Source organism: Sphaeramia orbicularis, chromosome 12 (genome assembly GCF_902148855.1).
Source record: "Sphaeramia orbicularis chromosome 12, fSphaOr1.1, whole genome shotgun sequence".
Lineage (NCBI taxonomy): Eukaryota > Metazoa > Chordata > Actinopteri > Kurtiformes > Apogonidae > Sphaeramia > Sphaeramia orbicularis.
In genome coordinates, this window is record NC_043968.1 from 38,676,839 (window position 1) to 38,704,678 (window position 27,840).

The window sequence follows — 27,840 nt, forward strand, 5'->3', positions numbered from 1 at the left end:
TTGGGGATACATGCTGTATCTCGTTGCTATGGCAACACCAGACTGGGAAGAGATCTTTGGAACAGATGACTTAATTCCCAGCAGAGAAACAAGTCACTCAAGTATGGCATCCTCCATCTATGCTGTGAGGGGACTTTCCACTCTCCGTATGGTGCGTGTAAATGAATGTGTGTGCGACAAATTGAAAGGGTCTGTTGTGCTGCTGTGAGTGGTTGGATTGTTTAAACTCAACACAACGGCAATGTAACGCTATAATAATCAGACTCTTAGCTGTGCATGTACTTTAGGGTGGTCCAAAAAAATTTTTTTTAAGATTCTCTGGATTAGAACCCTGCCTTTGGTTCCATATCTGGCCAAATTACTTCGGTCCAAATTTTATGCAAATTAATTAATATTTAGAGGTTGCACAAGACACGTGAAGGTTGCTCTATATACTAGAACATAACTAGCCAAATGAATAAGGCATATTAGAATAATTTGTAATTTTATTCTCAAAATCAAACTGCAATTCGCATAAAAATGGTACTTAAAAAGTCTAGCAACCACTGTTGCTTTATTGAAATGACAAAAAATGTTCCTGTGTTCTTTGACAACTTGGAGCCAGTACTGTTTGTGATCTTCTTTTTTTGTTCGGCTACAGTTGAAGTCTTGAATAAGCTCCACCCCTCTTTCAGCAACATCACTGACAACTTTTGTGGAATGCACAGTTTGAGCAGCCTTCTGAAAGTCTGCATCATCAGCCCAGTCTTCTGGAGGAATTCTGAAGAATGTTTGTGGCAGATCCAAAGTTTCACAGAAACGCATGGTGCTGGTGGTGACAAAATCCCTGATCTGCTTCCATTCATAATCTGATGGATTAAGGACATCCCAACGCTTTAGTGGAACCCAAAGAACCTTCATTTTCCATCATGTTGTGAACCATCAGCTGCTTCTGCTCTTGTGTCACACTGGAGTCCAAGAATGCCAGGCCAACCAATTCTTCACTCAAGTACCACAGATGTCGGCGGCCTTACTTCATACATATATTGTTAGATGAAGCACTCAAACCCTGGTTTTGATAGTACTGCTGCTTTTCTTAGCAGGTCCACTTGGCTATGCTGAAAATGCAAAATTAGTCCATTTCCAGGAAACTTCCAGCAACTTGTGCAACCTCTAAAACATCTCCTTTTTCTTCCAAATGTTTTCCTAAATCATCTTTTGAATGCCAAAACCTAATGCAGGGTTCTAACTGAGGTTATCTGAAACTTTAGTTTTTTACCATGATTGTTGGACCACCCTATTGTACATTTTGTTTGATGGTGGAAACTAAGAATGACATTTATGCAGGAATTGTTATTCCAAAGTTGCAGAACAGTAACCAGGCAAAATAACTGTGTCACAGTAGTTATTTTATCAGTTGATTAATGGTAAAATGATTAACAGTAGATGTGTGTTGCATCATGGAAACATGAAAAAACAGCAAAGCGTATTATCTACAGAAATTATGAGGGCATTGAGGTGGCTCTTGGACATAATTACGTCTCTTTTTGAGGTGGCCTGTGATGAGACCTTTGTGGTGCATTGACCTAAGAAAACTTCTTAAATAAAACCATGAAAAATACCAAGAACAGGTGATTAGTTTAGGCCAACAACAATTATTGACCACAGTTCAGTCTGTCTGACCATGTTTCCATTTTTCATGCAAACCACTATAATACAAAATAAACATTATCCTATAATATCAGTAATTTCCATATACTAAATATATATAATTTTTAAATCAAATCAAATCAAAATTTTTTTTATATACCACCAAATCATAACAAAAGTCAACTCATGACACTTTGCATATAGACGCTCAAGTTAAATTTTAATCACTACAGCACTGTATGATAGGACACATAGATGAAGTTAGAGGAGAAAAATGTATTTCTTTAGTTAGCATCAACTGCAGAGAAAGGTCAAGACTGCATAATCTGTCAGATGGAAATGTGTTGCATGTATAGTCCTCCATGAAAATTTTATATATCCTGTTTTTCTTACTATGACATCTACAGCAATTTTATTAATGTGGAGTACAGAGAGAGATAATGTAAGATCTGAACTAAAGTAGTTGAGTGTGTTTGTTAACTGTTTAGTTATTGTAATATCTTCATCTTAATCTTCTAATATCTCCACAGATTTATGTGACAAACTGGAAAAAAAAATTGAGCACAAAGATTGAGGAAAGATCAAAAATAATTTTAATGAAGGCAAACCAATATAGATATGAGCCATCGGGCCATAGGGCACAGAGGAATGTGGGTTTGTTGTGTCATCTTTAATGGAAGTCTTTTTTTAGGAAAATAGGTTACGAGAGGTGGAGGTGTAGACAGAAGTTGTTTTTGGCAAGAGAGTGATTGAAGTGACAGCTGTGGTGATAAAATGGACCAGATGGAGAGGAAGTGTTCACATATACTTTATCGCAACACATATTCAGATAGCTGCCGGATAAACTAGTAATCACATGTAAGTGTAATAAAATATCCTCTAACTGACATGACACTGAATGTATTAATCTGTACTTTTACTAATAATTATCAAAAATGTAAAAAATAAGCAATTAACCCTTTCATGCACAGTGGTCACTCCAGTAGACAGTTCTTCTCCAGCTGTTCTCTTGTATATTCATGGGTTTGGTTATTTTAGTTCCATATCAGCCAACACAGTGGACACTTATGCACCATCCCATACACTGACATTCAAACCATTTCTGTAACTTGGCTGTTCTTGATTAACCTGATGTGTTTTAGTGTAAATCAATTGCTAATTATTAGACTGTAATGAATAGTTTTCTTTATCAAAAAGTGTTTTTTTTTTTTTTATATATATATACAGGGTGGGGAAGCAAAATTTACAATGAACATTTAGTTGTTTTTTCTCAGCAGGCGCTACGTCAATTGTTTTGAAACCAAACATATATTGATGTCATAATCATACCTAACACTATTATCCATACCTTTTCAGAAACTTTTGCCCATATGAGTAATCAGGAAAACAAACGTCAAAGAGTGTGTGATTTGCTGAATGCACTCGTCACACCAAAGGAGATTTCAAAAATAGTTGGAGTGTCCATAAAAACTGTTTATAATGGAAAGAAGAGAATGACTATGAGCAAAACTATTACCAGAAAGTCTGGAAGATGCTGTTAAAGAAGAATGGGAGAAGTTGTCACCCGAATATTTGAGGAACACTTGCACAAGTTTCAGGAAGCGTGTGAAGGCAGTTATTGAGAAAGAAGGAGGACACATAGAATAAAAATATTTTCTATTATGTATATGTTCTTGTGGCAAATAAATTCTCATGACTTTCAATAAACTGATTGGTCATACACTGTCTTTCAATCCCTGCCTCAAAATATTGTAAATTTTGCTTCCCCACCCTGTATATTATCTCCATGAAGTGAGTAGTAACTAGTATTAGAGCACAGGTGTCAAACATGTGGCCCGGGGGCCAAATCCGGCCTGCCAAAGGGTCCAGTCTGGCCAATGGGGTGAATTTGTGAAAAGTAAAAATTACACTGAAGATAATAACAATAATTTTAGTTCAGGTTCTACATTCAAACCAATATGATCTAAAGTGGTTTGGATCAGTAAAATACTATTGTAATAACCTATAAATACCCACAACTCCAAAATTTTCTCTTTTCAAATGTAAATATTTTCATGTATTTACACTAAAACAAAGTATAATTTTGCAAAAACTGTGAATAACCTGAAATGTTCAGATTCCACATTCAGACCAATTCAATCTCCAGTGGGCAGGACCAGTCAAATACTATCATAATAACATAGAAATAATGATAACTCCAAATGTTTCTCTTTGTAAATGTAAATATTTTCATGTATTTACACTAGAACAAAGTATAATTTTGCAAAAAAAATGGGAATAACCTGAAATGTCGTAAGAGAAGTAAGTACAACTTTCACAATATTTTGTCTTTTACTCAATGTTGTGTGTATCTGTAGATCAACTGTGACCTGTAAGTTATGATGTACAAGTGTAAATGATAAACTGAGGCAGAATATTGTTAAAATTACACTAATTTTTTCAGTTTGTTCATGTTATTCACATCTTGTGAACAGATCATTTGTAGATGTAAACCTGTTCATAATGTAAATTAACTTTTTTTTGCTCTAAAACATGGAGAAAAGTTATTTATATAAAAGTTATTATTTATATATTATTATGTTATTATTTTACTGGTTCGGCCCATTTCAGATCAAATTTAGCTGAATGTGGCCCCTGAACTAAAATGAGTTTGACACCCCTGGAGTAGAGTATGATGAAATATGAGAAAACATCAGACTAGCTGCATGAAAAATGTTTTTATTTCATAGTTTTCACACAGTTTCTCACTTTCTGATTATGGGTTTTAAATACATGTTTCTTTGCTTCAGACATTAAATGCACGGTGTCCAGCTGAGTGGACATTTTTGTAACTCCATGATAAATAGGTTAATAAAAAAAAATTCAATCGCATTGTTTTTTTTTCATGCCTAAAGAGAAATAAAAACACTAAGGAAAAAAAATCTTGACTAAGGTTCTTATAATTCATACACAGCAAAAATGAGAGTTGAAGGGGGGTTGAGGGTGAAACATTTCAGAGTTAATTTTCACTCTCAAAGTGTAGTTTTAACGCACTGTGATTTAAATGTCATTCAGAGTTGGGGTTAATGAAAAGAGTTAGTCAAGCCTGTGGAAATTAACTCAGGAGAAATGTTGTTTTGTGTCTCTCCATAGTTAATTTGCCTGGCCCCTGCATTTCAAACCAGGTGAACTTGTGCAATTTCTATCAGACTGTCACTGTCAGAGAGAAAAAAGAGGAAAAATACATTTTCTAAAAAAATAAAAAATGCATCAGCTTTCTTTGAATCATCCTGTTCACATTGAATTTTAAGTCATTTTTAATGGATTCACTTTTTTTTATGATTAAAATTAACACTACTGTCAGAGTGAAAATTAAGTAAAATGAGTGTTATTTTTGTTACTTTTATGGTGTTAATTTAACTCTGTTTGAGTTAAAGGAGAAACTCTTACAATGTAAATAATAAATCCATTTGGGTTAATTTAACCCAGGTCGGTGAAATTATGAACTCTTGTGAGTGTTGGTAGTTAAATCAGTCACTGTTAAGTTAACTCAGGTTTCTGAGTGAAAAAGGCAACTCTGGCATAGTGTTAAATAATTAACTCCAATGAAAATGTTAATTTAACTCTGTAAAGTGTGGACCAACAGGGTGGGGAAGCAAAATTTACAATATTTTGAGGCAGGGATTGAAAGACAGTGTATGACCAATTACTTTATTGAAAGTCATGAGAATTTATTTGCCACAAGAAAATGTACATAATAGAAAATGTTTTTATTCTATGTGTCCTCCTTCTTTCTCAATAACTGCCTTCACACGCTTCCTGAAACTTGCGCAAGTGTTCCTCAAATATTCGAGTGACAACTTCTCCCATTCTTCTTTAATAGTATCTTCCAGACTTTCTCATAATAGTTTTGCTCATAGTCATTCTCTTCTTTACATTATAAACAGTCTTTATGGACACTCCAACTATTTTTGAAATCTCCTTTGGTGTGACGAGTGCATTCAGCAAATCACACACTCTTTGACGTTTGCTTTCCTGATTACTCATATAGGCAAAAGTTTCTGAAAAGGTATGGATAATAGTGTTAGGTATGATTATAACATCAATATATGTTTGGTTTCAAAACAATTGACGTAGTGCCTGCAGAGAAAAAACAATTAAATGTTCATTGTAAATTTTGCTTCCCCACCGTGTATATAAACTCTGAAAAAGAGTTAAAATCAACTCTGTGGGAGTTGATTCAACTCTCCAATTTTTGCTGTGTGCATGAAAGGGTTAAAATCAGGGTCATTTTACTGCACAAACGTCCCTATTAGTACAATCTAATTTCTCCTCATCCTTTACATCAGTCAGACAGCTGACACTGGGAAAGTAATGAGTTAAATTATGCCATTTGGTTAATGTCATGCCTTTGGATTGTGTTTAGTTGATTCCTCTGTGAACCATGTCAGTATCTCATTGACTTTTGAAGAACATTTCAACAAGTGCAGGATCTGCCTTTGGGTCCAGGTTGTCACAAAGTGTTATTGCAGTTCCAGTTCCAACACGCTGCTGTCTGTCTTCAGTGAATGACTTCAAAAAACAGTTTCATTGTGGCGCAAGAGAGAACTTGACAGCCATGGTAAGAGATTGTGCCTTCTGCTGGTGTTACGGTGTGACATTAGGGTAGAATAGAACTTCTGAATACAATAATTTCCCATCTGCAAGGACACCTCAATTTAAATACTGACTTTCAAGTGTCACCTCAGATATCACTTAATTTGGAGATAATGAGGTATAAAAGGCACATGGGTAGGAAAGTCATTTCCAGGCTTCTGCTTGAGAAAATGGGCTGCTGTGATAAGACAGAGCAGAAGGAACAGGCAGACAGAGGAAATTACAAAAAATATGTCCAGTATCTTTCTATCCATCCGTTTTCACTGGTTACGGCATCCTGACCCCTGCCATCCTCTGTGTGGATGAGCGCTTCCTTGCACCAGAGACCCAGGAGATAGAGGAGATTGGCCAGAGAACCAAGAGCATGAAACCAACTGATAATGAAATATTGCCAGGTTTCTTCAAGAACAAGATAAGGCTTGCTTCTCATCTCTGGCCCGACTATCACCCTCTCAGGATCTGATGCACTTTGTAGAAGCAGATATATCTATTTACAGTCTTACATACAAATACACCAGACTGAACACATCGTCATGAATTTGACGGTTACGTGAGCTTTAGACGGTAAGACTTAGGGGTGATTTATTTGCAGAAATATAATATTATATTCAAAAATATCTTTCCTTTAGAGCAAAATCACCTGGAAGAAAGAACAGTTGTGTCTTTGCTTCCTCTGTGAGCAGTTTATATCAGGAGTGGGTTGCCTCCTGGGACGCTGCCATCTTTCTACAGAAGCTCAGAGAGGACAAACCAAACACCAGCTCTTGATTTTCCAACATTGTAAAAGCCACACGGTTCTCATCCATGTTTGGAAGGGGAGGGTGAGGCTAAAGGTACACACTACACCTTTCACCTAGAAAGACCCAACATTACTTTTGTGGTAGTTCCAAAATGATTTTTCTCTCTATTTAACCTTCCTTAAGTGATTTATCGCCATTTATTATATTATCCTCTGGATTTTGCTTTTCTTCAATAAAAATCTGGTATCTTCCCATATTTAATTTACTGATCATGTAGATGTTCATAAAAGCTCAGATGAAAGTTAATTGTCATATCAAAAATAAAGAAAAATGAAGAAAATGTGACTTTATGAAAAAATGCATCATTAACTGAACATAAAACCAACTGTGTCCATCCACTGTCACTGATCCAACTCCATGGGTTTTACTGGTGAATCAATGCTGTAGAAGATGACCGTGTTTCCATGCTCACTACAGAGCCTCTGAACATCTAAATGGGTCATATCTGATGACCATGAAAAAATGAAAAAAAATTCATTTTACAGCAATTATTTACATGTATTGATATGATTAGTGGATCAGAAGTTATTCAATATTTTATACTGGTAGATGATTTTGATCACCAGTGGTTGTTTGGGTCTTTAAGGGTTAATATAATAAATACAGAAATTTGAATTGTTCTGATTTTGACTGGACAAATTGAATGTTTTTACTTTGACTTCTAGTTTCTATTTTCGGCCACAGGATGCCCATTAGATACACTCACATTATTTCCCAGCGTTCACTACAAAAGATTTCCTTTGCTCTCTGAAGAAACAATGCATTTCTATAACACAAACAAGAACCATACTTTTGGCACTGAAAGTTTCTGGGTTCTGATAGTTGTACTTATGACACTAAATCTATATAAGAGTACCTTTTTTTCAGTAACATGAGGTGTGATTTACCAAATTCTCTCTCATTGATATTGTTGGTTTACCTACCAATATAATTACAAAGCAATATAAAAAAACCCCAAAACATATATATACATATATATGAGGCTCAAGTGCTATCCACTCCACTGTGTGTGTGTGTGTGTATATACAGGGTGGGGAAGCAAAATTTACAATGAACATTTAGTTGTTTTTTCTCAGCAGGCACTACGTCAATTGTTTTGAAACCAAACATATATTGATGTCATAATCATACCTAACACTATTATCCATACCTTTTCAGAAACTTTTGCCCATATGAGTAATCAGGAAAGCAAACGTCAAAGAGTGTGTGATTTGCTGAATGCACTCGTCACACCAAAGGAGATTTCAAAAATAGTTGGAGTGTCCATAAAGACTGTTTATAATGTAAAGAAGAGAATGACTATGAGCAAAACTATTACCAGAAAGTCTGGAAGATACTATTAAAGAAGAATGGGAGAAGTTGTCACTCAAATATTTGAGGAACACTTGCGCAAGTTTCAGGAAGCGTGTGAAGGCAGTTATTGAGAAAGAAGGAGGACACATAGAATAAAAACATTTTCTATTATGTCAGTTTTCTTGTGGCAAATAAATTCTCATGACTTTCAATAAACTAATTGGTCATACACTGTCTTTCAATCCCTGCCTCAAAATATTGTAAATTTTGCTTCCCCACCCTGTATGTATATATATATATATATATATATATATATGTATATATATATATATATATATATATATATATATACATACATATATATGTAGAGAGAGAGAGAGAGAGAGAGAGAGAGAGAGAGAGAGAGAGAGAGAGAGAGAGAGAGAGAGAGAGAGAGAGAGATGCCTCACAGCAAGAAGGTCCTAGGTTCAATTCCAGTGCCGTTCGATGGGGGTGGGACCTTTCTGTGTGCAGTTTGCATGTTCTCCCCATGTCTGCGTGGGTTCTCTCTGGGTACTCCAGCTTCCTCCCTCCACCCAAACACACGCACTGATAGGTTAATCAGTTAATCTAAATTGCCCATAGGTGTGAATGTGAGAGTGTTTGTTTGTTTCTATATGTCAGCCTGTGATGAACTGGTGACATGTCCAGGGTGTACCCTGCCTAGTGAGGATAAAGCAGGTTCAGAAAATGATGGATGAATGAATATATAAAACTTGTGTACATGATTTATAAACAAGGCCTACTCTGATTGGAGTGCCCAGAAAAAACGAACAAAAAACCCCCTTAAGAATCCATTCTTTTCAGAACGTTGGATCAGATGGCACCTAAAATCTACATCATCTAAAATAAACACTTACCAGACTTGTTCCAGCTGCAGTTCTTCTTTTTGCAAGCTGTGAACTTTAATTATTTGTTAAAGGTGTGGGAGACTTTCATGACCAATTTTTCATCGAATCTGTAAAACCTCAGTAGCACAGATCTGTAAGTCTTTCTGTGATTACTCACCTGAATCTCTTGCATTATGGTGAACAATTTTGAAGTGCCATCCACCATAAACAAAACATGTTTAGAGTCAGGAGGTAACTCGGGCATCTTTGGAATTTTGTTGCGACATGTATTGTGAGAAGCGGCAGCGTGGGCCTTCGCTTCCCACATATGATATTATATTGATGAAGCAAACACGACGTGGAAATGGCTGAAACGCGGAAATGGCGGGAGGTATATGCATAGAGGGAAGGGAGCTCCTGCCGTTTCCGCTTCGTGTTTGTAGCAGCTGCCACTGCCAGGCAGCAGCACGAACCGGCGTTTCCCACAATGCAAATCGCAATAAAATTCCGAAGATGCCCGAGTTACCTCCCGGCTCTGTTTGTAAACACGTTTTGTTTATGGTGGATGGCACTAAGAAATTGTTCACTGTAATGCAAGAGATTCAGGTGAGTAATGACAGAAAGACTCTTACAGATTCCTGATACTTCGGGTATGACTGAGGTTTTACAGATTTGATGAAAAATTGGTCATGAAAGTCTCCTGCACCTTAAAGCCTGTGTTTGGGAGTGATATATACTTTCATAATATATTATTTAGTATTCAATATATACGTGTTTATAATATAACAAAGCACTGTGCACCTTTTCATAGTCAAACAAATACTGAATCTGGAAAACTGTTGACATCCTGTGGGTTTTCCAGCCTTGGACTTCAACAGACAGGATTCAGACAGTGTGTGAACCTAGTACACTTCTAGTTCCGCTGGTAAAAGCAGCTGAGCAGCTTATCAGGACAAAATAAATGCACATATGAATTGTCTTTGCCCTCTGTGTGACTACTGCAAATGACAAACCCTACAACTTTCCATAAAAATGCTAATAGGGATAACGGGAAGAGCCTCCAGCACTTTCCATCAGCTGAAAGAGCCCATTATCTGAAAATTTAGTTGACATTAGTCTCGATATGGTTGGTATATAGATGCATCCCTCTCAGGTCTGTCACCGTGAGAGGGGATCATTTCAATAGTATAATAGGAGTTCTGCCGGGTGGATGGAGGCTTCATGTCCCACGGTGTTGGCCTTTATGCAGTCAGCTCCATGATTGACATGTTGAATCATCACTGCTGTGTGTGTATGAGTGTGTGTGTTGAGAGCCAGGCGGAGGAACCGAACCCCCCGCCACCGTCACATTACATTACCGACTCAGTGGCATGGTATCATCACATCAAATTAGTCTTAATGAACACAAGCGAGTCGACTGAGGAGGAGAGAGATAATCAAACTTTTATTAAATGACTTAATCTTCTGTACATGCATAATGTAATGGAAAGACAGATGAGCCTGTGATGTCTGCCTGCGAGGGGATGGTCTTTAACCCAAAAGATGTGTGTTTACGTCAAAGTGTGGCGACTGTCTAAAATCTAAAGATTATTTGTAAAATGCAGGTGCTCCGTGAACAGCACAGCTCCTCAGCGGAATAGAATGATCGGATGTAAATAGAGAAACACAATTCAAATTTCTCTAACAGTCGAGTCTTTCCCTTAAGTAAACAAAGATGCATTTCAATTGTATAGTCCTTCAGTTCATTTGGTTATTATACAAAATATGCACTGTAGCTCACTCCACGCATTAACAGAGCAGCTAATCTATCAAATATCGCAAAAACACAACTTGTAAACCAATTACAGCAAAAAAAAAAAAAGCTTTTAAAAAATATACAAATGCTAAAGGGCAACAATTTATCATCGACAGGTATAATACTTACCACTGAAATGCAGAAAGAATAAAACTGTATCAATTAATCTGGAGGTGTTGTACTTCATTCAGGCTAATAAAAACATCCACTGGAATTGAATGTACCAAGAAATTATTGGAAGGAAGCAAGTAAGGAAATCTGGCACTAAGGTTCATTCATAAAGCACCAGGCTTTAACGCTTCTTTAGAGATTTAACAAAAAATAATAATTTCACATGCATTGCAAGGCACAATGTCCACTTTGGCTGATGGTGGTTTAACTGATTCTGCTGAATTTGGTACAAGCAGCTTCGGCCTCTGACACCATTTGAGTGTTGCTGTTTTTTTTGTTTTTTTTTTAACTACCTGGATATCTGCCGAGTGGAAATCTACATACTGGGGCTTTCTAGGCCTTGAAAAGATTTGATAAGGCTGTGTGCAGGGTTGTTTTTTTTTTGCACAGCACATACATTCATTTTACTTGCTTTTTAAGACCTTATTAAAATTGCAAAAATTTTATCAACCTACAGTATATACATCATATTAAATATGTATAAGATGACAGATGATGAGGATAAGGCTGTCATGATGAGAAAACAAGAGCCCCAAGACCAGCTTTCACAACAAAGGAATAAATTGTCCTCGGGGGAAGTATTTTTGAGCTTTTGAGACTGAGTAAGACTTCTTTACGCTTTCACCTCAGAGACAGAGACAGAATAAACAGGTAAAAGCCCATGCTGCTGCACTTGACCCAGGGCAGGAGGATAGCGGGGGGGGGTTTCTTCTGGGAATGGTCCGGGTTCTTTGTGGTTCTACCTCGTCAGCTGACCAACCACTTTCAGCAAAGTCTTGTTCTCCTGTTTCAGCTGCTCGTTCTCATCTTCGATGTCATCAAGGTCCTGCCAGAGGGTAAAGAAGACACATCTGGGGTTAGCACTGGTCACATGTGGATTCAGCCAGTACATTCATGGATGCCATGATCCTTTCACTCATGTCTTACTATACTACCTGGTAGGAGCAGCAGGACTAAGAGTTATTAGACCACTAGAGTCCTCAGATAATGAAGCCAATGCAAAGCCATCACTGTAGGCTACTGTGAGTATTTAGACTTGTGTCTTGTGTACCATTACCTTGTTTATCTTCAGTTCAACTCTCTGAATCAACAAGATTGACTCCCATATAAGATTAACCCTTTTGCACCCTGCAGCTTTCTGTGTCCCAACCAGATCATAAAGCGCTGTGGTTTTATGCGTAACTTTAACCCATAAAGACCCAAACATCCACGTCAACCAAATCATCTACCGATCTAAACTGTTTAATACCTGCTGATCCACTAATCCTATCAATACATGTAAATAACTGGTGTAAAATACAGTTTGTCATCTTTTCATGGTTATCAAATGACCCATTTGGATGTTCAGAGGCTCTGTAGTTACTGTGAAAACACTGTCATCTTCTACAACATTGATTCACCAGTAAAACCCATGGAGTTTGATAAGTGACGGTGGATTATGTTCAGTTAGTTTATGTTCAGTTAATGCTATATTTTACAAAAAAAGTCACATTTTCTTCAGTTTTCTCTGTTTTCTCTGTTACTCAACAACAATTCTCTCAACAATTTATCAAACATACTCATGGTGCTGACATGGGGTCTGTGATGTATTAGTGCATTTTCATTTGCATTATGTGTTGTATGTTGTTCATCTAATTTGCTTTGTGCTTTTCTGACTATCCATTTACTTCTTAATTGTGAACTGCTGAGGGACTGCAGCTGAACATGAGCCTTAGGCTAACTCTGTTACAGTGCATCTGATGCCAACATTTAGGATTACACTGTACATGGTCCAAATGAATTCCACAGACTTCGCCTCTTCAGAGCTGCAGTCCTACCCCTTCTGGTGGTCCATGGGACATGACTTTGGATAAAGTATGACTGGGTGTCAAGGATGACAGACTAATCATTGTTGATCCCATTTGACTTGTGCCATTATTTATACATACAATAATGGGCCAACAAAGTTGAGCTTTATGGCAAAGATAGCAAAAAAAAATCTAGCTCTGTGTTAAACTGTTAAACCTGGGTCATTTGTTTCTAGCCGGAATCATTTTAATGTAACCTATGGCAGAAGCATAAACAGCAAAGGTAAGACAAAAGTCATATCATCACATCATAATGCAAGCTATATTTTTCCTCGTTTGTCTCATTCAGTGAGTTTTAGTGGTAGAGAAATACTATTTGTACCGTTTACTGTGTAAAGTTTGAGAGATAGATAAGCTTATTTATCCAACAGTAGGCAATCCTGTTAACAGTCTGCAATATGGTTTCAGTGGACCCTAGAACAGAATATAAAAAAACCCCAAACAAAAATAACATGCTGTGCACTTTTAATACCCCTTGGCCAAACATAGTGTAAGATTCTGTTGAAAGTTACTGCCCCATAATCTAGATTAGATTGTCTTTGTGTAAAACTTATTACATACATACTTATATTTGAAAGTACTCAGATATTATAACTGCACAAGGCCATTTGACCATGAAAAGTCAAGGTCACCTATTTTCAATAGACTGCTGCTCCATGCCAAGATGCATCCACAGTATAAATTTGGTGCAAATATGTCAGTGTGTTCTTCAGATAATGCAATTTTGTTGTTGAATAAACAGACAGACAGACAGACAGACAGACAGACAGACGACAAAACGATTACCATACCCCTCAGCCGAGGGGTAAAAAACAACAACACACAGACATTGACATTTCAGACATCATTAACATACACATACACACATGGTCAGTATGAGCATCTTAAGGCAATCATAAGTACGCATGTGTGCAGCAGCATACAACATCTTAGAGGGAAGAAAAGGAAGTAACAGTAAGTACACAGGCATCCTACAACCCTAATTCATTCAGCAGCCTTATGACAGAGGGAATAAATGAATTTGTATATCTGTTTGTTCTCCTCTGTGTCATTGGTCTTTTATTCCATGATATTATTCATGATCTTCACTGGTCTCAAAGCTGTCTTAGACATTTGCTCATTTAAGTGCTTGTTGTTTGAGTTGTGGTTTACTGTCCAAAAATTAGTTTTGTTGAGCTTCTAGGTGATGTTCGTCTTGTTATGTGGATGTATTTGATGTGCATATTGCTTACAAGTGTCATGTAGCATTACCATGGCAACACAGACGGAACAGCATTTATATGTGATACATCTCACCAAACACCAAAATGGCTGAAAGCATGGCACATTTTACTTTAATCTCTGAGAGTGCACTGTAAAAGTATTAAAAGAGGTGAGAGTAACTAAGGTCTGGTCATGGTGAAGGTAGTACACACTAGACTTCTTCAACGAATCAGAAGAGATTGTGAACAGAGTTAAGCTCATGTCACTGCTGTGACTTTCTGCTGTGAGCTCTTGATACTCACATATCGTCCCGAGACCCAGAAGAATAAAAGTTTTAGCTTTTGTACATCAAATAATTGCTTTGATTGGAAACAGCATAATGCAAGAGATTTTTCAGATACATTTGCTATGAATTTTTTTTTAATGAAATGTCCTTCGCAGTGGACAGACAGCATTTTATTTATTTATTTACTTAAAGCTGTGAAACTCTTGTCCCCTACAGAGGACAAACATGCATTGCCAGGTCTCGGGAGGATATTGATGCAGACTGAGACAAAATGTGACTTGTAAAATCTAAAATCTTTTAAACTGACAAACATACAGTATGTGTAGGATCAAAAATGACTTGCCTCTCAGCATTGACTGTAATACTTCTGAAATCAAGCCCAGTGGTGCAGAATCAGAAGCAGCAGGGCTTTGGGTTTCCGTACCTTTGAGGACTACCTTGAGATGTTGGTGTTGGCCTGAGCTCTTCGCACTGTTATTGAACTTACTCCTAACATTTCATCACAGTTATTCCAACTTTCTTATATTTCTGAAGAAATAATTTCTGTTTTGCTACTGCTGCCTTTACAAAGCATGTATAGCTATATTTGCTATGAACTATGATCCTTTCACTTCTATATGAATAAAAATCTATAGTGTGAGATGCTGATCAATCTCACACTCACAGCTCAGTCCACGTGAGGAACTGTGTCATATTCTGCACAACAGGCATCAAAGCATATTGGTTCACATCATACAAAAAGTGACAGGATTCAAAAGGACATCCTGATATTTCATATGGCATCTTTTTGCCATAATCTGACAATATAGGGACTGAAATGCAACACTTGGCTGAGGGTTACATTACATGTTGCCAGGTTTCCTCATCTAGCCAGGGTGCCTTGATAGCAACAAATTAGACACTAACAGCTTCAATTACAGTAGTAGTAATGACAAAGGCTCTCAGAAGCTGAAGTGCTGTCTCACCAGAGTGACATTTCTCATTTTTAGTTTCTCGGTCATCACGGTCACAATCGTATAGCTGTTGGGAATCCGCCTGAACACACTTGGAGGAATTCAAAAAGTCAGAGAGAAGGTCAATGATGTTTTCAGATCAAAGAGATAGGCCTTGTGTTCGGACAAATGAACCGTCAGTGATTTACATTAACCTTTGGAAACGCTTTGTCTTTAACAGAGGAAGAAGGAAGATCTCATCTTCAGGACAGGATTTCTCTTCAAAGTATATCAACAGGGAGATACAGGTTCAGGAGTTAAGCTTTATCTTTTCTTTCTCTCCTGAATAAACTTCTACAGTGACTGAGGGTTCAATCTTCTTCTGCAATGACGCCAGACTGGATCAGCTGTTATCTGCTGCTTTCCCATCAGGCCTTGCAGGAGATTCTCTCAGGGACATTTCTGATGGCTATCAACACACCAACCGTCCTTACATAAAGCCCTTCTCTTATGACCAGCTTCCTGTCCATGCGATGCTATCGGCGTGACGTCTCCTGCATTATTACACCCTTCGTATTAGAGCTGTGTGGGATGTATGATAATAATAAAAGAGTAGACGATAACAAAGCGGTATTAATTTGACTCGTTGCTGAACATATCACTGTCTGTTGTATTTGCTGATCTCCTGTTTTTGATATGACTGGCTACAAAGAGAGGGCTATGGTTTATTTTCTCAGAATATTTGAGATGTGAAAGTCTTTTGAAAACGTTCCCTCCCGTTGTGTTCCCCTTCAGAAAGGCCGACAACAGCTGTATTTTACCTCCAGCCTCCGTAAACCAGAAACACAGAAGAAGAAGAGGAGGAGAATTGTTGACAGTCTGCGGGTTCAGGGAGGTTATGAATATAAAGGCATGTGAGCGACGTGAGTTTTCCCTTGACCTCTCGTTCCCGACCGCAGTGAGAGGGAGAAACGGGACCAAACCAAAACAAACCTGACCCTTACCGAGTAGGTTAACCTCACTGTGAAATGAAAGTGTGATGGCTTCTCTCAAAAACCTTCAACAAAAACTTCACACAATACACAGCGTATCTCCTAATAGTAACCATAAAGTAGAAGCACTTATCATTATAAGTTTTATATTTATCATGTCTTAACTTCCCAAGGACAAGGACTTACAGGTCCCTCCTTACTGCGTCAGAATTTATTCCAACATAAAGGGATATAATCATATATTAACTGATGTGAAATAAGTTGAATATATTACTCATAACTAGACAGCTCAAAAGAAAATCACAATTTACACAAAAAAAACAAACACACAAAGCAGTACATTTTTACATTGCGGATGTCCAAAAATCATCATTTCTGATCAGTCTTGAACTCTACAATGAGCATAATTATTTGTATATCCTGTTGGGAAACAGGAGAATTATTGTAAATGGTGATAGTTTGTAATAACAGAGATAGATTGATAAGACCAATCTGGTTAGATGAGATTTGGTAATGATCCGGTGTATTGAATATGAAATAGCAGAAAAATTGGAAAAGCTGACAAATTCCCCTCATCATCAGCATGTCTCTCACAGTGTATCTGCCTGAAAGAGAGTTTTAGCAATGGTTGTTGATTTTCTTTCAACTGCCTCTGCGCAATTTCTACGTATTGATCGTTTTTCTTTTGTGTTTTATTCAAGAAAACAATCCCTGTTCAACCCACAAAGAATGGAACCACAACAGCATTGTTGTTCTCCAAGTGTGTGTTGAATAGGACTGAAAATACTGAAATTTCAGCTGACAAATGGTTAGAAACAGAAATGGTCTATTTGTCATAGACTTCAATAGAGCCTGAAAGTCACAAACAACAAATCTGCTTTCAGTGGATAAATCAATGGGAGATAAACGTGTCACCTGCCACGCTGACAATAACTTTTGAGGCTCAAATGTCAAGTGATTTTCATTTGTGTTTGAAATGGAAATGGAAAACTCAGCGGCTCAGATATTTACTTGGGAAATATGCTCATCACAGGTCTTTAAATCCAAAAATAAATGATTCTAATCAACCGCAGAGAAAAACACAGCTATTACACAGAACTCCAGTAAAATGCCAAATGATAATTTACAACCCCCACTAACGGCCCACACATGAAAAAACACAAAGAACACTCTAAATACCACACACCGCAGCAGAAAATGACACAGGATGGACTCACTCTGTTCAGTAAGTCGATTTCCTCCTTCAGTTTCCCAATGAGGTCATCTTTGTCCTGGTGGGCCTTCAGCAGCCGAGCGTTCTCCTGACGCTCTCTGGCCAGTTCCTGAAAACACACAACATTAACCAACATGTTTACATAAATTCCAAAGTCCTTGCCCCATTTGTAATTGTTGAACTTTTTGGTGAACATATGGTACAATGCTCACAACGCTATGCATAATATCAGTACAATACCACAGTGTCTATGTGAGGAAGAAGCTGCTCAGAAGGCTGGCTGAGGTATTTCTGAGCACTGATCACTGACATTTGAGTAAGATCATGCCCTGGGTATGGACTGAAAGAATAAAAACCTAACAATCTACAACAATGGTGTTCTCAGGAAGGGGGTTTACACATCAGGAAGTAGCTCTGAGAGGAAACACTTCTCCTCTGCATTCAAAAGAGCCAGATTAGGAGCGTGTGATTAGGACGTTTCAGTGCAGATGCATTCAGCTGAGAAAAGACCCCAGATGAACCTGAATATGTTGAAGTAACACACTTTATCCCACCTGGTTCAAAGATAACACCTGGACTTCCAGTTTTACTCCAGCTTTCTGTCGTATGATGCAGACAAGCGTGAAACAGTTTCCATAGAAACCAGTGAAACATGTACAGTGAAAGGCACAGTGTATAATGTAGACACCATAAATATGCTCAGCATGGAAAACTACTTGTTACAGGTAATGTAAGGTAGAGAAAACACATTACACTGAAGCAGGGCTGCATGATTAATCGATTTTAAATCAAAATCGGATTCTTTAATTAGGGCAATGTTTAAAAAAGGGTAATTGTCAAATCAAATTTCACCTCTCTCATGGCTCTGGGCTACTGTAGGCTCCACCTCCTAATTGTGAGAGTGGTGTCCACAGTCTTTGGTCTTCACACACCAGTACAAAAATGGCATTTGCTAAGGAAAGTGAGAAGTACAGCTTCGAAGTTTCCAATGAAGACCAAACCATTCCCAGCTTTAAACTTTACCTGAAGGCAGTATCAGTCACAGACGGCAGCACAACCTACTTATTTCAGCACCTCAAACATCATCACACGCCAGAGTGGCAGCAGTGCATTGCATTGTGGGCTGCACACAAAACCAACATGCCGACTTCTGTTGTCTTTTGTAGTTTTACCAAAAAATTGAAATCGAGTTTTTAGAGGAGAAAAATCTGGATTTTATTTTTGGCCGAAATCGTGCAGCCCTACACTGAAGAATGTTTTTACAAAACATTGCCAATTCTGGTGATCAGCTTTAAAATAGATTTTGACAAGTGTGTTTATCAAAGTGTGCATACACATAAACAAAAAGAGGGAGCTGTTCTGACGAGTGTGCTAAAATCCATTCACTGGACCACAGTGGACCATGCCTGTTGCCTTAGCTGTTAACACTACACAAATTTATCTTCACAAACATATTACTCACTTACATTTATAAGAGCAATACTAAACAATAATCTGATTTTTTAAAACTGTTTACAGAATAAGAATTACATGACTTAACTAGAAGCACTCGGAGAGCGCAGACCTCCGCCAAGGCTGATCAGTGGCCCCCCCCGTGGGCCCCCCCACCCCCGATCACCACCAAAATTTAATCATTTCTTCCTTATCCCATTTCCAACAAACCCTGAAAATGTCATCCAAATCTGTCCATAACTTTTTGAGTTATGTTGCACACTAACGGACAGACAAACGTGGCCCCCCCGTGGGCCCCCCCACCCCGGATCACCACCAAAATTTAATCATTTCTTCCTTATCCCATTTCCAAAAAACCCTGAAAATTTCATCCAAATCTGTCCATAACTTTTTGAGTTATGTTGCACACTAACGGACAGACAAACAAACAAACAAACCCTGGCAAAAACATAACCTCCTTGGCAGAGGTAATTATGATGAGACACATCAATACTGGTGATAACACACATAAAAATTGACAAATACATAAAACTTTGTATTTTATCAGTGACAACGGCTCAACTCAGGTCAAAATCTTCTCGATCCCCTCCACCTTGATGAAGAATTGAACATTTACGAGCCCACATCATTAAATTTCTAAAAAAGAAATAGATGTTAACGCCTCTGATCAGAAGTGTCCAGTCCACCAGTACTTCAGTCAGAATCTGTTAAATCTCATTAATTTTTCTAAAGGTCAACCTGAAGGTGTTTCATCAGTCTGTTCTGAACCACTGCAGTGGTGATTTTACAAAGTTAAATTGCTGTCAGCCAGTGAGCTTTGATTGGCTCATTTGTCAGTTTGCATCTAAAAAATGTATGAAAACACCATAGTGATAAAACAACACAAGCTGCAGAACTGCTTTTTTGTTGTTGAGTTATGGTAGGTTTAAGAGGTTTCAGATCCCTGGGAATGTACTGTACCACGGCATGAAACAGCTGCAACAAATACAGCATGCCATTGTACAGTGGATATTGATTTTTAGCCAGTCCTTTGTATGGTGGTAGGATACAAAAACCCTTTCAAAGCCTGATATGGTTGTGCATCTTGTGCTTCTCTGTCATACAAATGAACATGAACTACTCATATCTCACATCCACACCTGGACATGCAGCCAGTAATCACCTTTGTTTCAGCCTCTCGCCAACTCTGAATCAATATTCAGAATTCTGCTGTGGGTGGAGTTGGAGATAAAGTAACCCTTTCATCAGAGCTCATAATAACTGCTCAATCAGCAGGAGGAGGTGTGTACAAGCAACTTTCTAGCCCCTTTCATTGATCACCCCGTCATTTCCCTGTTGCTCTTGTGAATTACGACAGTGTGTGTGAGAAGATGGGACCAAAAATTGTATTTATAACCATAAAAACCAAGGCAGATAAGAAACTAAAGCTAGGTGAAGTGTCCTGACTGTTTATATATCTACCTATTGATCTCTTCAGCTCAGTTTCAGTACTATGCTCACTACCACAAATCTTTATCGGTACTCATGTCATTAGTTTACTGTACTTTCTTAGCTGTGAGGCTCAGCATACAGTCATATGTCAAAATATTTAGATATCAAAAAAACATCAAACCACCCAAATACAGTCAATCTACAATATACAGGGGATAAACACCAGCCCCCAATGAGACCCAGACAGTTTAGGAGTGACCAGTGTTTTTTCATTGAGGTGCTGAGAGCTGAATGACCCAGCACCATCAGAGACGACACAAACACCAACATAATTATTTTGCAGAGTCACGACTTGAAAAGTTTGAGAACCAAGTCTGGTGGGAGTAAATATTTAAGACTTCTCAACAAACATCTCTCTTGAAGGAAACCTCAAGTAGTGGGTGCAACACTGGGTCAAAAACTAAAAATGTAGATACACTATATGGACAGAAATATTAGGACACATCATATGTATGTACGGCTTATAGGACTTTCCATTCCTGTTGATTTTATGTATGTTGTTAGTTTTTTCTCTCTCCTCTGTCCACTAACTCCAGCCGGTCGAGGCAGATGGCCGCCTACCCGGAGCCTGGTTCTGTCAGAGGTTTTTTCTTCTGTAAAAGAAGTTTTTCCTCCCCACTGTCACCTCTGGCTTGCTCCCAGAGGATTTGCTGCATTTTCTCTGTGTGGGGAATGAGTGGGACTAAATAGGTGTTTACTTCCTTCCGCTCCCTTCTGAATATGTAGACACCGTATTTGTTGTTTTCTGTTGGTGTTTCATTTTTGTTCTATTTATTGATTGATTGATTAGTTGATTGAATTCTTATGTTCTTCTTCCTGCATGTTTGAGAAAGATTATTAAATTACAAATTCACTTTAAGTCCTTGATCTCAACTTGTGAAGTGCCTTAAGTTAATCATGTATTATTATTGGTGCTATATACAACAAAACTGAATTGAACAGACTTTAAATGTTCGTGTCATTTCTTGTCAATAGCAACAATAAGTGTCAATCAGTCAATATTTCTTATTAGTTTACTGGCTGATTGAGTGAAAGTTAAATAAAAAAGATGGTTACTTGTGGTTTAAAATGATAATTCACGGTCAGAATGTGAAAAATATTGCAGAAATCTAGAGACAACATTTAAAAATTTCAATTATATATAATTTTCTTTGTCTTATTTCCTAGAAGTGTGGTTGGCTATATGTACAGTTTTGTTAATATCATTATTATTATCCGTTTACTTACTTTTTTACTTTATTCATATTACTCCTTATTTTTGGCATGTGTGCGTTTCATGGACACATCCACAATCATTTATACATGCAGATAAATGTGAGTGCGTGTAAGTAAATGTAAATATGTTTGTTTGCATATATAATCTTTATTACTCTTCATGTTACTGTTCTACAAAGTAGGATGACCATGAAAAGCATCGATTTTCACAATTTACTCTTCTGTTATATTTCGCACTGCAAAGTCTATGTTCATATGACAATATTCATGCAACAAAGGTTCACAAGTTACCTCTATTTTTTTTCTTCCTTCCAGTAAGCAATATTGACATGCTTTTTTTTTCTTTTTCAAAAAAAAAAAAGAGAACAGTGTAATTTGGACCTATGATGCCCTGTGTAATATGTTATGAGACTGTTCTGAATAAAAATTTGAATAAAAAAAAAAAAGAAAGATTAAAAAAACAGTGTTGTGCAAAATTAAGTCAAAACAAACTCTGAAGCATTTCTTAAGTGTGACAATTTGGACAAAACGAATCCTGAAAATAAAATAAAAACTTTGATTTCAATGATATTAATGTCAACATAAAATTGACATGTCATTATCATATTATCAGCCCTGTCTGGATTAGCAATCAAACACCTGAATTCCCAATATTTTTATTCACATGTATTCACTGGTGCTCCTCTCATTCATCTGAGCTGCTTGCTGACCTCTGGGGAGTAGGTGTTCATGTGGGAGATCTTTATTGAGAATCACAAACAAACTTGTTTAGTACATCTGTGGGATTCAACTTCAACCCTGAAGTTTGTTTGAAAAGGAGTGTCTCTCCTCCAGAAAAGCAATATTAGGAAATGTGCACCGTAACACAAAGTAAATTCACCAAATGTGTTGAAAAACATGTTACACTAAAGCCACTGAAGCCACAGCTGTACTTCTTTGAAAAACAAGTGACATTTGATTCTGAATTGAGTCTCTTTAGTGGCAGCAGTGCAGGGTTGAGAGTCTGTCAGGAGTGAGTAGGAGGAAAAGACATATCTGCACAGTAAAAGGTCATCTCTGCAATAACAATGAGGATAATTTCTGTCAGGGCTAAGCTGCCGTTTCTGGTTAAAAAAAAAAAAAAAAAAAATGAAGTCAGGCAGTTGCTGAAAAGACTCAAAGTGGAAATTCATCTAAACAAAGTCCTGCTGAGGGAGGCTTTCAGTCAGTCAAAGCAGTTGTGGGTGGACTAGTATATGGTAGTGACAGATCAGAAAGGCAAGACTATTCAGCCAGTTTCCTTTCTATACCTTAGTAGCATAATGCACAGAATTATATAAAGTCCATTGACTGTGTTAAAGAAGCAGAAAACCCACTGACTGATGGACCACTATTTTGTTTCAGGTTTGCATATTGACCAACACTAGGTTGATTTTTGATGGTAGAAGGGGTGAAAACTCAACACAATAATGTTAATGTAATGACAACACAGTTATTCAAGGCCCTCGCGTTCTTAATTATGCATAACTTTAAGCCTTAATAATAGGGATTGGTATCATTAAGATTTTATCATTACCACTACTGCTTATTAATCTAGTAATTTAATTGTAATCTTACCGTTTCATTTTTTAGGTTATGCTTCACATTGTGACAGCAATCATTTGCTTCATTTTCTCATTTTCACAGTAGGCCAATGTAATTAGTACATAATTAATATTCTTTAGTAGGACAGCGTAATACAATGTCACTGTTATAAACTCTCGTTTTGTTTTGATAGTAATGTGAAATAAATACCATACAAAACTCACTTCTCATTTTTAAGTATGAAACGAAATGCAGGGTTTTCTTCTTCATCAGTATTTTAACAGTGTAGTACTTTTCCTGCACCCTCCAGATCATTAAATGGTCCTAAATGTGAACACTGCCCACTGTCACTAGGATGTCTGTGTGTGTTTGAGCTGTGTTCAAGTGTGCGACCTGATGTCTCTCTTCTGAATTAAAAAGAAAAAAAAAAAAATGTAAAAGATAACAAAAATGCACCACAGACAATTGTCTAGTTAGAGAGTTAGTGCGCAAATTTTACAAAACAACTTTTATGAAATCAATTTTTTTAAGGAAAACAAATACTGTTCAACCTGGGTGTAAACATGTTTATTTTTGTTTTACATTTGGATATTTTAACATGACTCTATAATCACTAACTCCCTTTTTGATTTTCTTTAAGTGGCCATTGGAGGAATTACAGGTTTTGGTTTCTTTTTCAGCCACTTGATAATGACAAATGCACCATTAAATTGGAGCTTAACTGACTTTTACTTGTATTGGTGGATGTTCACACTAAGGTCATACCATCTAAACCTGCACTAAAGGGAGGATCAGATGTAGGTCTACCTTCTCCAGCTCCTCCATCCTTTTCTCCAGACTTCCTGGTGCAGCAGCTCCTCCATCTCTGCTGTGACGGTTGTGTCGTTGTCTGCTGTTTCCACCCACCTCCTCCTCAGATCCTGGTCCTGAAGAGCTGTTTCAAAGACATACAAACTACTTTACCTACTATACTTTTTCCTTTTCAGAGCACCCACAATTGCTTTCAAACTGATGTTTGAAGGCATGAATCATACCCACATTATTACACTTCAAGGGGATGACACATCCATCTACAAAAGAACAGGTGAGACTATCTTTTGCCTGTTTGCCCTTTCAATTAGACATGCATTATTAACAGCCCTCTGCCTTTTATTCCATTAATGGAGAAAAGGCCGTTGAGGATTTGAAACTTTGGTGCAAAAAGGATTCTGATTAAAAAACAATTTACATATTAAAACTTCAAATAGGTTGAAGACTGGCAGCAGAAATGTGTGCGTCACTAAGCTTATGGAAAAAAAAAGGGAGAAAAAAAAGGTTCATATGCAGCTCAAGCAGAACATTAAACTTATCTTATATTCACTTCCTCACAGACAGATTCTGGAGCAGCTGGGAAAGAATATTCATGTGCAGTTTATTTTCTTACTAACCGTATTTCTGTAATTACTGATGTGGAAACTTGGAATGAGTTGTTGGAATCAAATCACTCTTACTGAGCCAGTCACAAATATAATGTCTTTTTACCAACTGAACTCCAACTCTATTCAAAATTTGCTAAATGTACCTATTCACCTCTTACAAGTTCGACATTGGAGAGGCAGGACTGAACGATGACAATATCAGTCAAAAGATATAATTTACTGTAAAATCTCAATATGATATAGATATGAAAAAAATATTAATTTTCAATTAAATATATGATATAGAAAATAAACAGAAAGGCTAAAATGGACTTTGTGTGTCATTTGTTTATGTAACTACATGTTGATTCTTTTGTCACTTATAAAGGGAATTTTACATTTGCAAACACACTGACTGAATAAAAATCAGACATTTACCATCACTGGCTGCCTCATTTCACAGAATACTAACTCTTCACAGTTTCCTTGTACTGTAACACTAAATACTCTTTGTGCAAACTCCCTCATTTTAATGATGTCTAGTTCTATGTTCATGGACTGTAATTCACAGTGACTAAAAACATCTATATAATCAATTAATACTCCTTGAAAAAGATTTTTGTTAGTTTCCATAATAACCTTAAACAAACTGATGTATTTAAGGCATGAGTCATAAATATGGTCTTTCATAACACAGTTAATGTTGTGTTATAACGTTACCTTGATCTGTACAACAGTGACGCAGTATAAATATGAACCTTGACATGCAAAGAACTTCTGTCTCTGTGTTTTCTTTCTATTTAATCCAACTCAGTCCTTCTTCTCTTGTTAGTTTTAGACTTCTGTGCCATTTCTCACACCCAGGCAGAGGGAGTGTTTCTTGACATTTACAGAACCAACGGCTTATGCTCGCCTTTTGTCAGCGAGAGCGCAACACTGCTGTGGCCATCGCTTTTGATCAAGAAGGAGTCCTTGAAACGTCGCCCTTGTGCTCACCTACGCCAAGATAAAGTGCATTTCATTTGTCTCTCTCATTGTGGCTCCTCAAGGCAACTCTTCTTTTGCCATTGCGGGCTTGCCCACACACAGCACACACGTGTACCTTACAAAACGTGACCGTAAACACACCGTTTTGCCGAGATACCCAGAAAGGAGCCCAAAACTAAACAATGACATGGCTTGTGTGTAACATGTATGTCGTCTTGTGTGGAAAGATATCTTCCTGGTCACACACGGACACACACACACACACACGAGAACTCTAGGTGCCCAGCAGGTGTTGAAGTCAAGCCTAAACATCCATGGCCTCAATACTAAATATCATACCGTGGCCCATTAGCACCCTGCAGGACGAGGTCTGAGGGAGAGAGAAGCTCAGCCAATCATGCACTCCTGGGAGTCTCAGCAGGTAGGAAGGAGGAAGCACAGACAGCAGAGCCAGTAACATGTACAACAATGTCTCAGAACACACTCAAGTGTCAACACTGAATAAATCAAATATATACTTGAAACAACACATAGTGACTCATCCATCTGACTCGCACCCTACCCAGCTCTAATATATGCCCCTCCTCCATACTGTAAAACATGTTGACGCATCAACTTTAGGCTAGGTTACACCAACAAGGGATAACCAAATCTAAAACTAGTTCTAATAATCGCAGTTCTGCAAAACCAGACTTCATGTAAGCAAATTCACACTGAATATTAAGCAGAGCTGTGTTGCATAAACTAATCTCAATCTAAGAAATCCAAATTTATTAACCAAAATCAAAGACGGGCTAGTAAATACTGAGATACAAACTTATTTGGTTGTTTAATAGGACCCAAATAAGTGTTTCCGGTAACTTATTCATGATGTTTCAGTGGCAAATCTCCAATTACTCCTTTGCGAAAAAATGTGTTTGTTTATCTGAATTAATAGAGCAATAAGGTCAGATAACGGATGACAGCTGCTTCTGTGTTTCTGTTCGGTCCTGTAACAGTTTCGTGACCGAACTGGAAATTCAGCAGCTTCATAAAATTGAACTAAGTACAATTGGTCTCTTAACTTTAATTTAAAAAAAAAAAAAAAAAAATCAAAAAACTTTCTGGTCACCACTCAAATGTATAACATTACTACATCTTAATCTAAATTGCACCTGCTAAAAAACTGAAAAAGACAAAAACAGCTTATTCTAAAAGGTAACCCCTCCCCACAATGACTCTTAATGCCATGTGATCAGACACTAAGCAAACTTATATATATCATTCATCATTTATATATTATTTCCAGTCCTTATTTATGTAACACATTGGACCTGTAAAGAGCGGTGTTAATGTAATCTTTCTGAAATTTGACAAAAAAGAGTCAGTATTTTCCTGGTATTAAAATGATTCAACTTTGGTATGATGTCAGTGCAGAAAGATTAACATGTACAGACACTGCATCACACTTTAAAAATAACTACACATAAGAAGCTCTGTGGGAAGCAGGGATCAATTGTGCAAAGGAGTCTCTTCTACCAGGACACAAAAAGATAAAGTGCATGTGGGTTGGATGGGGATTTAGTGAGCGACAGGTACGTCTACAGTTACCATATATGCCATCTTGTGCTGTCCAGCCCACCTGGTGGGCTACCCACTGCAGAACAGCGGAGCGTCCAAGTGTAGCCAGGCCAGATGATGAGAGCAGCAGCTATAATTATATGTCCAGATTGAATGTCAGCTGGTGAACTTGGCTATTGGAGCTGGCCACGACTTCACAAATACTACAGAATAAACACACACTGGACAGAGACTCAGAGGACTTCAGTACAAGTAAAGTTGATTTGTATGTTGTTGTAATGTGAGGGTGAATTCCTAAGTAGCAGAAATGACACTGATATGTGTTACATTCATACAAATTCAAGCGAAAAATTGGTTGTTGTGTAAAAACAAATGGGCTTAAAACATGTATTTCAAAAATTCATGTGCCAATTTTACGTAAAACAAAAACAAATCAGTAAAAACACTTAAGTAAGAGTGTTTCTTGTACTCAAAATTGGCATATTTCAGACACTCTTTGAATGGGGTGAA

General features: G+C 37.4%; 1 protein-coding gene across 2 annotated transcripts in view; it reads right to left on the bottom strand.

Annotated features, from left to right (window-relative positions):
- Positions 1-10,644: 10,644 nt before the first annotated feature.
- The window catches only part of pawr (PRKC, apoptosis, WT1, regulator), an 88,644-nt gene continuing 71,448 nt past the window's right edge, over positions 10,645-27,840 (bottom strand). For both annotated transcript variants that reach the window (XM_030150194.1, XM_030150195.1), the window contains exons 5-7: positions 24,194-24,320; positions 17,670-17,774; positions 10,645-12,018 (exon numbers count right to left, since the gene is read on the bottom strand). In XM_030150194.1, coding sequence (XP_030006054.1) covers positions 11,932-12,018; positions 17,670-17,774; positions 24,194-24,320 — 319 coding nt within the window. In that variant the 3' untranslated portion in view covers positions 10,645-11,931. The remainder of the gene's footprint in view (positions 12,019-17,669; positions 17,775-24,193; positions 24,321-27,840) is intronic.